Source organism: Biomphalaria glabrata, chromosome 2 (genome assembly GCF_947242115.1).
Source record: "Biomphalaria glabrata chromosome 2, xgBioGlab47.1, whole genome shotgun sequence".
Taxonomy (NCBI): domain Eukaryota; kingdom Metazoa; phylum Mollusca; class Gastropoda; family Planorbidae; genus Biomphalaria; species Biomphalaria glabrata.
The window spans coordinates 22898811-22911661 of NC_074712.1; the positions used below are offsets into that span (position 1 = coordinate 22898811).

At 37.0% G+C, this 12851-nt stretch overlaps 1 protein-coding gene across 2 annotated transcripts in view; it reads right to left on the bottom strand.

Moving 5' to 3' along the window:
* Positions 1 to 4649: 4649 nt before the first annotated feature.
* LOC106058650 (uncharacterized) overlaps positions 4650 to 12851 on the bottom strand; it is a 40155-nt gene continuing 31953 nt past the window's right edge. Inside the window, exons 6-7 of one of the 2 annotated variants that reach the window (XM_056019663.1) lie at positions 7597 to 7699; positions 5267 to 5404 (exon numbers count right to left, since the gene is read on the bottom strand). In XM_056019663.1, the coding sequence (XP_055875638.1) occupies positions 5400 to 5404; positions 7597 to 7699 (108 nt within the window). In that variant the 3' untranslated portion in view covers positions 5267 to 5399. Of the gene's footprint in view, positions 5405 to 7596; positions 7700 to 12851 lie in introns of both variants that reach the window. The other variant, XM_056019662.1, reaches the window with a different exon arrangement.

Consider the following 12851-nt stretch of genomic DNA (forward strand, 5'->3'; position numbering starts at 1 on the left):
TCAGAGGTATGTAATACTGTCTACTTCCACCAGTGAATCTTGCCACATCAGAGGTATGTAATACTGTCTACTTCCACCAGTGAATCTTGCCACATCAGAGGTATGTAATACTGTCTACTAGTGCCTACTTCCTAAGTGAATCTTGCCACATCAGAGGTATGTAATACTGTCTACTAGTGCCTACTTCCTAAGTGAATCTTGCCACATCAGAGGTATGTAATACTGTCTACTAGTGTCTACTTCCTAAGTGAATCTTGCCACATCAGAGGTATGTAATACTGTCTACTTCCTAAGTGAATCTTGCCACATCAGAGGTATGTAATACTGTCTTCTAGTGTCTACTTCCTAAGTGAATCTTGCCACATAAGAGGTATGTAATACTGTCTACTAGTGCCTACTTCCTAAGTGAATCTTGCCACATCAGAGGTATGTAATACTGTCTAATAGTGCCTACTTCCTAAGTGAATCTTGCCACATCAGAGGTATGTAATACTGTCTACTTCCACCAGTGAATCTTGCCTCATCAGAGGTATGTAATACTGTCTACTTCCACCAGTGAATCTTGCCACATCAGAGGTATGTAATACTGTCTACTTCCACCAGTGAATTTTGCCACATCAGAGGTACGTAATACTGTCTACTTCCACCAGTGAATCTTGCCACAACAGAGGTATGTAATACTGTCTACTTCCACCAGTGAATCTTGCCACATCAGAGGTATGTAATACTGTCTACTAGTGTCTACTTCCACCAGTGAATCTTGCCACATTAGAGGTATGTAATACTGTCTACTAGTGTCTACTTCCACCAGTGAATCTTGCCACATCAGAGGTATGTAATACTGTCTACTAGTGTCTACTTCCACCAGTGAATCTTGCCACATCAGAGGTATGTAATACTGTCTACTTCCACCAGTGAATCTTGCCACATCAGAGGTATGTAATACTGTCTACTTCCACCAGTGAATCTTGCCACATCAGAGGTATGTAATACTGTCTACTAGTGCCTACTTCCTAAGTGAATCTTGCCACATCAGAGGTATGTAATACTGTCTACTAGTGCCTACTTCCTAAGTGAATCTTGCCACATCAGAGGTATGTAATACTGTCTACTAGTGTCTACTTCCTAAGTGAATCTTGCCACATCAGAGGTATGTAATACTGTCTACTTCCTAAGTGAATCTTGCCACATCAGAGGTATGTAATACTGTCTTCTAGTGTCTACTTCCTAAGTGAATCTTGCCACATAAGAGGTATGTAATACTGTCTACTAGTGCCTACTTCCTAAGTGAATCTTGCCACATCAGAGGTATGTAATACTGTCTAATAGTGCCTACTTCCTAAGTGAATCTTGCCACATCAGAGGTATGTAATACTGTCTACTAGTGTCTACTTCCTAAGTGAATCTTGCCACATCAGAGGTATGTAATACTGTCTACTAGTGCCTACTTCCTAAGTGAATCTTGCCACATCAGAGGTATGTAATACTGTCTACTAGTGTCTACTTCCTAAGTGAATCTTGCCACATCAGAGGTATGTAATACTGTCTACTAGTGTCTACTTCCTAAGTGAATCTTGCCACATCAGAGGTATGTAATACTGTCTACTTCCTAAGTGAATCTTGCCACATCAGAGGTATGTAATACTGTCTTCTAGTGTCTACTTCCTAAGTGAATCTTGCCACATCAGAGGTATGTAATACTGTCTACTAGTGTCTACTTTCTAAGTGAATCTTGCCACATCAGAGGTATGTAATACTGTCTACTAGTGTCTACTTCCTAAGTGAATCTTGCCACATCAGAGGTATGTAATACTGTCTACTAGTGTCTACTTCCACCAGTGAATCTTGCCACATCAGAGGTATGTAATACTGTCTACTTCCATCAGTGAATCTTGCCACATCTGAGGTATGTAATACTGTCTACTTCCACCAGTGAATCTTGCCACATCAGAGGTATATAATACTGTCTACTAGTGCCTACTTCCTAAGTGAATCTTGCCATATCAGAGGTATGTAATACTGTCTACTAGTGTCTACTTCCACCAGTGAATCTTGCCTCATTAGAGGTATGTAATACTGTCTACTAGTGCCTACTTCCCAAGTGAATCTTGCCACATCAGAGGTATGTAATACTGTCTACTTCCACCAGTGAATCTTGCCACATCAGAGGTATGTAATACTGTCTACTTCCACCAGTGAATCTTGCCACATCAGAGGTATGTAATACTGTCTACTAGTGTCTACTTCCACCAGTGAATCTTGCCACATCAGAGGTACGTAATACTGTCTACTTCCACCAATGAATCTTGCCACATAAGAGGTATGTAATACTGTCTACTTCCACCAGTGAATCTTGCCACATCAGAGGTATGTAATACTGTCTACTTCCACCAGTGAATCTTGCCACATCAGAGGTATGTAATACTGTCTACTTCCACCAGTGAATCTTGCCACATCAGAGGTACGTAATACTGTCTACTTCCACCAGTGAATCTTGCCACATCAGAGGTATGTAATACTGTCTACTTCCACCAGTGAATCTTGCCACATCAGAGGTATGTAATACTGTCTACTTCCACCAGTGAATCGTGCCACATCAGAGGTTTGTAATACTGTCTACTTCCACCAGTGAATCTTGCCACATCAGAGGTATGTAATACTGTCTACCTCCACCAGTGAATCTTGCCACATCAGAGGTATGTAATACTGTCTACTAGTGTCTACTTCCACCAGTGAATCTTGCCACATTAGTGGTATGTAATACTGTCTACTAGTGTCTACTTCCTAAGTGAATCTTGCCACATCAGAGGTATGTAATACTGTCTACTAGTGTCTACTTCCACCAGTGAATCTTGCCTCATCAGAGGTATGTAATACTGTCTACTTCCACCAGTGAATCTTGCCACATCAGATGTATGTAATACTGTCTACTTCCACCAGTGAATTTTGCCACATCAGAGGTACGTAATACTGTCTACTTCCACCAGTGAATCTTGCCACAACAGAGGTATGTAATACTGTCTACTTCCACCAGTGAATCTTGCCACATCAGAGGTATGTAATACTGTCTACTAGTGTCTACTTCCACCAGTGAATCTTGCCACATCAGAGGTATGTAATACTGTCTACTAGTGTCTACTTCCACCAGTGAATCTTGCCACATCAGAGGTATGTAATACTGTCTACTTCCACCAGTGAATCTTGCCACATCAGAGGTATGTAATACTGTCTAATTCCACCATTGAATCTTGCCACATCAGAGGTATGTAATACTGTCTACAAGATTCACTTCCTAAGTGAATCTTGCCACATCAGAGGTATGTAATACTGTCTACTAGTGTCTACTTCCACCAGTGAATCTTGCCACATCAGAGGTATGTAATACTGTCTACTAGTGCCTACTTCCTAAGTGAATCTTGCCACATCAGAGGTATGTAATACTGTCTACTAGTGTCTACTTCCTAAGTGAATCTTGCCACATCAGAGGTATGTAATACTGTCTACTTCCTAAGTGAATCTTGCCACATCAGAGGTATGTAATACTGTCTTCTAGTGTCTACTTCCTAAGTGAATCTTGCCACATCAGAGGTATGTAATACTGTCTACTAGTTCCTACTTCCTAAGTGAATCTTGCCACATCAGAGGTATGTAATACTGTCTAATAGTGCCTACTTCCTAAGTGAATCTTGCCACATCAGAGGTATGTAATACTGTCTACTAGTGCCTACTTCCTAAGTGAATCTTGCCACATCAGAGGTATGTAATACTGTCTACTAGTGTCTACTTCCTAAGTGAATCTTGCCACATCAGAGGTATGTAATACTGTCTACTAGTGTCTACTTCCTAAGTGAATCTTGCCACATCAGAGGTATGTAATACTGTCTACTAGTGTCTACTTCCACCAGTGAATCTTGCCACATCAGAGGTATGTAATACTGTCTACTTCCACCAGTGAATCTTGCCACATCAGAGGTATGTAATACTGTCTACTTCCACCAGTGAATCTTGCCACATCAGAGGTATATAATACTGTCTACTAGTGCCTACTTCCTAAGTGAATCTTGCCACATCAGAGGTATGTAATACTGTCTACTAGTGTCTACTTCCACCAGTGAATCTTGCCATATTAGAGGTATGTAATACTGTCTACTAGTGCCTACTTCCTAAGTGAATCTTGCCACATCAGAGGTATGTAATACTGTCTACTAATGCCTACTTCCTAAGTGAATCTTGCCACATCAGAGGTATGTAATACTGTCTACTAGTGCCTACTTCCTAAGTGAATCTTGCCACAGCAGAGGTATGTAATACTGTCTACTAGTGCCTACTTCCTAAGTGAATCTTGCCACATCAGAGGTATGTAATACTGTCTACTTCCTCCAGTGAATTTGACTTTGAAAATGACAACAAAACAATTAATCCATTCTTTGATTTTTTAACATGAACAAATGGCAGCATTGTTTTTTTATGCAGTTTGATTAACTGAAGGGGGAGGCCATTGGCTGCATTGACTATATCACAAGTATAGTGCTGAGAATATGTTGAGTCATGCCTTTCGTTCAATGTCATGGAATACTGCTCAATATATTTTTTTTTAATTGCAAAAAGTATTTTTGTGAAACTGTTTAACATTTTATGATCATAAGGCATTGATAAATGAACACTTTATTCAAAAAGTTCGCATAAAAGTTCAATTAAAACTAATTAAATTTAGCCAAGAAAGAAAATGTATAACAATGTTTTTATGTAGACATTATGGTTATTTTACGTAGTCTAACACTCCCGTAATTGTAAGAAAGAACATTGACAGAAAAAAAATCTGCAAAAATATTATTTTAACATCTGTTGAAGTATTTGAATCACAGAACTAACAAAGTAAATGCACATAACATATAAAGAATGCTTCATTTTTGGGAAAATAAATAAAAATGCGATAATTTTAACATCTGTTGAAGTATTTGAATCACAGAACTAACAAAGTAAATGCACATAACATATAAAGAATGCTTCATTTTTGGGAAAATAAATAAAAATGCGATAATTTTAACATCTGTTGAAGTATTTGAATCACAGAACTAACAAATTAAATGTACATAACATATAAAGAATGCTTCATTTTTGGGGAAAATAAATAAAAATGCGATATCACAGTTTGTGAATTATACATGAATAATTCAATTCAATGAAAACAGACAACTAGTGGCTTTCAATTTGAAAATATAAAAGGTCTAGTCGATGGTGGAATCATTGTTGACCATTCTGCTGTTGATGTGTTCATTGATGGCGTGACTGTGGTCAGTGACTGCACACTCGTCTCCTCTTTGAATACGTACACATCTGTGCTAATACACTGAAACATGATCACTGCACTGACCAAGATAACAAACCAATATTTCTCACTACCCTTAAAAAAATCAAAATAAACTTAATTAACAAAAAAGTATTTATAAGCACTAAAAATATATATTTGATGAAAAACATCGATCTCTTTGAAAAGATGTTAAATCAATGGGCTATGTTGCTGAAGTATAAATATAGATCTATGTGTGTCAATTACAATTTCACCCAAGAACTGAATTTTCCCAAGAAATGAATTTACGAAAAAAAATTCAAAGACTATATTTAGGTAGGTGCTACTCAAATACCTATATATTATAATAAATCTAAAGAAGGCAACTCAACGAAGACAGGTATTTATTAGCAGGACATCATAAATACAGAATAACAATGTTTCTTCCCAAACTCCTCGACTGAGGCGGAACTTCGTTGTTTCTTCAATGTCAACATTCCTTCCAAATCTAGTCTCTAACAGACTCAGTAACAGTGTACTAGCTATAGCGCACTTACTGCACTAACTTGAATTGTGGCATACAAGGCAGGGTTACAACATTGCTTCATCCTTCCTTACGAGTGTTCGTCTAGAATACTGTCTGGAGCAGTGGAGGTTTGTCAGTTCAGGCGTAAGTCGATCGGTGGGAACGACAGATGACTAAAACATATTCACTGTCCTTCGCAAGTATCGCTTTAATTTCTCCGATTCTCCTTAGTCAGTGTCGTGATCCTTGCTTCGTCTTGTCAATGACTGCCGTCGCTCATGCCAGCCACTTAGTAATACAAAGGGAGGTAGTGGCTGTCACTGTTGCCAACCACTTGATACAACGGGGGATAGTGGCGGTTACTGTTGTGGTTCTGATGGCCGTTGTTCATTCGAGGCGCCGTACGTATAGATCTTGTTAAAAACCATAGCGCAGCTATAAAGCTTCGAGTTTCCCTTAGAGCAGAGTGCTCATCACACAGGTCCAGTAGACTAAGGCTTTGGTATTGTTAGTCAGCAAGGTATTGTCACACAACCTTTTCTAAAGCTTGACATGGTTCTCATTGCCTTGGCAATCCTGTTTTTAATGTCTTTATCCAGTAGAACATCGTTTGATATGATGGTGCTGGCAGATAGATGGAGGTCTTCAAGGTCCATGGCAACAGGATTGGGCGTAGACTGAAAGTTATCTTGATCTGTACATCAGTAGTAAAAATATCCTTCCATTTATAGACCTTTCTATTGTTTCTTCATCTACGTCTGTCTCCAACTCATTGTTCAAACCGTAGCAGCAATCGTTGTCACGTTATTTGAACGCCTAATTCACATGACTTGTCATCGCATTCATAGAACTAACACCACCAGCGTCTTGGAACTCCCAGCACAGTAATCGTATTGATTGGATTGTTCAACAATGATTTAATTCTCATTTTATTGGGTTAAGTGGACCTTCTATATTGTCTATTCTATGAAATCCTTCCACTAACAGATCGGAACTCTTCAAAATGTTGCATCTTCGACCAACACAAATCTTTTTACTTGACCCACTTCCATACCATCATCAGGCAATGGAAATTCCATTTGTCCATATTGTAAAGTTCCAATTCCAATGTTTAACGATAAACTGAATGCCTGCATGAGGTCTAAACCAACGATACAATGGTCGACAAATTAAACATTGTGCGATTTAAAATAGGTAATAGTTTTTGGAGTGTAGCCGCTCAGCCGTATGGCATTATGTTCTCCAATAATACTAGGTATGGATATTGACCATGACGACACAGTGTTGAAAAGAAGCCTATAACAAAAGGACCGATCCTTCCTTGCACTTTATCCTAAACTAGCAGTACACAGCGACTACACCCGTTCTCTTGTTCTCCGTCTTATAGTATTTATTAAGGCCGGAACCCCCACCCCCTTTTTTGTTTGTTTTTTGAACAAACTTTTTTGGCCCTTGAATTAATGTATCTGTTCCAATGAACTCTCTCTCTCTCTCTCTCTTTCTCTCTCTCTTCATAATGCGCCCCCGACACATACAAACACTCATATTTAGGTAATTCTCACCTCGACTACCCGCTTCCCTCAACCCATGACCAACAATAAAAAGTCCTTTGTACACTCTATGACTTTTATTTGGGTTCTCGATGCAATCTATATTATATTTCGACCGTGACACCCCCCCCCCACACACACACTTTTTTTTTGGTTAATTTTTTTTTTGCAACCTTAAATTTTAAAGCAAGCAATACACTGTATTAGATACCGCATGCATTTCTTCATACCATCAGTTTCAGGCCTAGAGAAAGAGAATTGCATTGACCAAAGTCCCCAATCGAATGTCACATTCCCGTTCGCCTTTCTACAGTTATTTTGGTCTCTTGTTCTCTAAATAAAAAGAAATATCAGTTTGGTTTTATTCATTGTAATCGTTTATTTGACTCCTTTTGAATGTAGAGAAATGACAACAGATCTATTTTTTTCTTTTTAAGGCTATAGGATAATTTTTTATTTAGTCAGCGTCTAAAGGGACCCTCCGATTGATCACAAGACAGTTTTCAGATTTTGTATAGTATATATGGTTAGTTTTAAACTTTTATCTACATCCTTTAATCATAAGAAAAAATAATCTAAACTTATCTTTTTAATGCTATTAGGATTAATTTTGTTTTTATTATACCTCGAAAATGAGTCCAGGCCACAGACCAGGCCTATAAATGTATATATTATATCTAGATTGGAAAACGGAAACAAATTCTTAAAAAGATCATTTCTGTCTTAGAAAAGTAATGATCTTTAATTTTCAAAGTTTAGAAATAATGCAATACCATTTTCTCGGATTTTAATCAAAATGGGCTTTTAATCACATAACAATATATTCATGAAAATATATGAAATAAAACCATTTCCGATTGAGATTATGTTTCGACATCGAAATAATTCTTATCTCACATTCTACCTTTCCCCTTTGTTTTGACGCATGCAAAACTAGACTGATCAAGCTAGTTGAACGTCCGACCGAGGAATGCCCCTTCTCCCATTCACTGGACCAACGTGGACAAACGAAGGACAGGACTTCTCCCTTCCCACACGTCATGACGGACAGGTAACGCTTTTCCTCCTGGCTCCCTCTCTTCTAGGGAGTGGCTGGTCAGTTCAAAGGGCCCTCTCCAGACACCGCGGACGAGATTTCCATGGTAGAGACTCGAGCTGACCAGTGCCTTGACGTAATCTTCCTCGCTCGGGCCGAGCCATGGTCTCATCTCTAAACCCTGTGCGAAGAAACAAAAAGACGCCAGCGAAGGAGTCTCTCGAATTCCCTGGTCTCTCAATTCACGAGACCTTTCTTAATGGCGTCAGATTATCTGCAGTGTCGGCATATTGCCCCACCACTCTTACCCCATCCCCTCTCCGCCATTTTCTCTTAACTTTCGCCAACGTGGTCTTTCCACTTTATTCCTTCTCGAGACCTGGTGGAGAGAGGACCATTCTCCTGTCTCTGATCTCTGCACATTTTCCCCATTTTTCCTACGGATTGGTGGTATGTAACTTTGTAAAGTGTTTGAGAACTTGTATATAATTGTATACATTTTCATTTTAGTTACTTGATATTGGTAAAATATTCAAAGTCATTCTTTTATCTAGACTAAAATGCATGTTATTTTTTTCCCACATGCATTCGGATAAATTATCCCTTACTACAGAATTATACATTGATTCCTTGACAGGGAATTATTATAACATTCATTGTATTGTACCTCGTATTTTATTGTACATATCTGTATTTACAGTATTAGTTGCCTGCATCTTAGCCTTTTTGCCTGTAAGTGTTGCATTGTACTTATAATATCCACACACAATGTCATTTACCAGGTATATAGTTTATTTAATTCCTTTGTAAGGAATCCCTTATATACTTCATTAATTATGTATGTACATTTTATATTGCACCGTTATATTTGGCCGTTTTTTTCCTCTAGTCTGGAGACTTTGTCCATGTCTATTTATGTTAATTCATGAGCGAGCATCACTAGTTGATCTCCCCTTTTCTTTTCATCTGACTTCATTATGTGTGTCATAATTACTATTCACTATGTCTAGTAAACACATACTTATGTACGATTGCTATTTTGTTATCTCCCCCGACGGGATACATTATTAACTTGGTAGCTCCCTTAGAGTGTAACATATTGGAGGATCAGTTTTTCTTTATGATTTAAGCAAAGACTTATTCATTCTGAAGATGTCCTGGCCAGAAAGACCAGTAGTGTCACTATGGTTAATAGACTTATTTCTTTGGATCTTTGCAACCTCTGTATCCTTAGGTACTCTGCCCTACTGCTCATAAGCCTTCGCCAACGCTGCAGACCATTTGTGCTTAGACGTCAATTCTGGCTTTGCTATCAGTAGCCGCAGCTGATCCTGCCTTACATACATATGGACTGCCCTCGGCGTGGACGCATTCTGCCAGCTCAACATCAGACAGCTACAGCACCATCCATACCAGTCATCCACGGCAGCACCTGACTCTGAGGATAGGCAGACTAGGCACAGGGCCTAATGACACTCAGACCACTAGGCTATAACCTCTTTTGGTGATAATTGTCCAAATCAATTCATATTCATTTAGCTTTCCCATTGTAAAATGCAACCCTATTTAAATTTCACTTTAATACGATAAATCTTTGTACATATCTGTATTTACAGTATTAGTTGCCTGCATCTTAGCCTTTTTGCCTGTAAGTGTTGCATTGTGCAAGTGTTGGCTAAATACAAAATCCCCTAGACATCATAAAACGGCCACTAAACACAAAAAACAACCACGCTTGTCACAGTTACATAGGTTAGGATTGAAAACAAACTTGGACTTCTTAGAACTAGTATAGAATACAGTCCCCTTGTTTCAGCTTTGGAAAAGTGGTTTACGACAATTTGTGTGTGGGTAGTGTTTAAAAAATCTCCAAATCCAGTCTAGATATAGATATAGATAGATAGACTAGACATATGTTACCCGCGACCCGCGGGTCTTTATTTGCGCATTACTTTCGATATAGTCACTGAGAGTGTTTTGTAAACAATTAAACGAAATAATAATGTAATAAGTAAAGCGAATGTGTCAATGTAAAAATAGTGTGAATGAAGCTATAGGCTTAAATCCATTTTTTTTTTCAAATTAAAACATTTGCTTGTAGGCCTACATATATTTGATTAAAATTTCAGATGAATAGACTAAATTTTGTATGTTCATGTGTATAAAGTATAAAGTAGATCTTGAGGTAGACATAGATCTAAATCTACACTAATCTAGAGTTAAAAATTGGCTTTAATAGACTATTGAGTTCATTCTGTGCTGCGCATGAGTTACCTTTTTTCATGAATGAATATAGGCCTATCTCAACACGGCTACGAAGCTTTATTTAGCGAACAGCGAACGAATGTATTAAAAATGCTTTAGAAAAACAAATTTTAATGTTAATTTGATTAAAATATGAAATGAATGGACAATAAATAGTATGTTTATGTGTTAAAGCATAAAACTATCTTTGCGAAAAGAAGTTTTATCATCTTAGAGTTCAATGAGAGTTTTAGACCTAGGCCTAGGAATAGACTTAGTAGAGAGATGTGTTAATCACTGTTAATGTGTAACCATTTGGTAATGTCTAATGAAAGGATGTTCGCCACACATTACCCGCGGCCTGCGGGTCTAAGTTTGTGTTTACTAATCTAGTGGATTCGATTTAGATGTATGTTAAACTTAACTAATGATCCTTTCAAGTTTTTTCTCTTTCGCTACGAAAATAAAATTAGGTTTGCGAAAATGGGATTACCCGAAGCCGATACATTCATATCTATTAAAAATGAAAAGAGCGATAGCTTTGTTAAATAAATGGGATTATAAAGTGAACAATTAAACGAAATAATTTTTAGTACGCGATTCATGAATGAATATACATCTAGGCCTATCTCAACTCGGCTTTGCAGCTTTCGTAAACGAATGTAGCTTTAGAAAACCAAATTTGAATGTTTATTTGATCAAAATATGAAATGAATGGACTATAATTAGTATGTTCATGTGTTAAAGTATAAAACTATCTGTGCTAAGAGAAGTTTTATCATCTTAGAGTTGAATTAGAGTTTTAGATCTAGGTATGGGATTATAAAGTAAACAATTAAACGAATTAATTTTTAGTAAGCGATTCATTAAGGTATTGTCTAATGAAAGAATGTTCGTCAGGAAATCTGTAGTTACATATATAAGGAACTAATTAATGTAAAAATGCTTTTGAAACACAAAATTGAAGGTTAATTTTATTATATAATGAAATCAAAGGATCTTCTTTTGTATTTTCATGTGTCAAAGTAAAAATCTATATGCACAAAGTGTATTTCTTAAAATTAGATCTAGGTCTAAATCCTTTCGATCTTTTCTCATGTCAACATTGTAGACATGGCCTAGATCCATAAAATACTATAGATTTAATAGAGTTGGACAACTTTTTTTTTTTTTTTTAGGGTCTTAAGTAATTTTCAGGGCTACGATACATACACTAAGGTCTAAGTTGGTACCCAAGAAACATTCCTGCCAAGTTTTATCAAGATTGGTCAAGCGGTTTTGATGTCTATAAGTAACATACATACACCTCACATTCTACTTTATAGTATACTAGACATATGTTACCCGCGACCCGCGGGTCTTTATTTGCGCATTACTGTCGATATAGTCACTGAGAGTGTTTTGTAAACAATTAAACGAAATAATAATGTAATAAGTAAAGCGAATGTGTCAATGTAAAAATAGTGTGAATAAAGCTATCATTACTATCAAATCCAAATAGCTAATAGGCTTAAATCCATTTTTTCAAATTAAAACATTTGCTTGTAGGCCTACATATATTTGATTAAAATTTAAGATCAATAGACTTAATTTTGTATGTTCATGTGCATAAAGTAGATCTTGAGGTAGACATAGATCTAGATCTAGACTAATCTAGAGTTAAACATTGGCTTTTATAGAGTTCATTCTGTGCTACGCATGCGTGACCTTTTTTTCATGAATGAATATAGGCCTATCTCAACACGGCTACGCAGCTTTAGCGAACAGCGAACGAATGTATTAAAAATGCTTTAGAAAAACAAATTTGAATGTTAATTTGATTAAAATATGAAATGAATGGACAATAATTAGTATGTTTATGTGTTAAAGCATAAAACTATCTTTGCGAAAAGATAGAGTTTAATAAGAGTTTTAAACCTAGGCCTAGGAATAGACTCAGTAGAGAGATGTGTTAATGTGTAACCATTTGGTAATGTCCAATGAAAGAATATTCGCCAGGAAATCTGTAGTCACAGATATCAGGAACTAATTTATATAAAAAAATGCTTTTGAATAATCTAGTGGATTGGATTTAGATGTATGTTAAACGTAGCTAATGATCCTTTCACGTTATTTCTCTTTCGCTACGAAAATAAAATTAGTTTTGCGAAAATGGGTTTACCCGAAGTCGATACATTCTTATCTATTAAAAACGAAAAGAGCGAT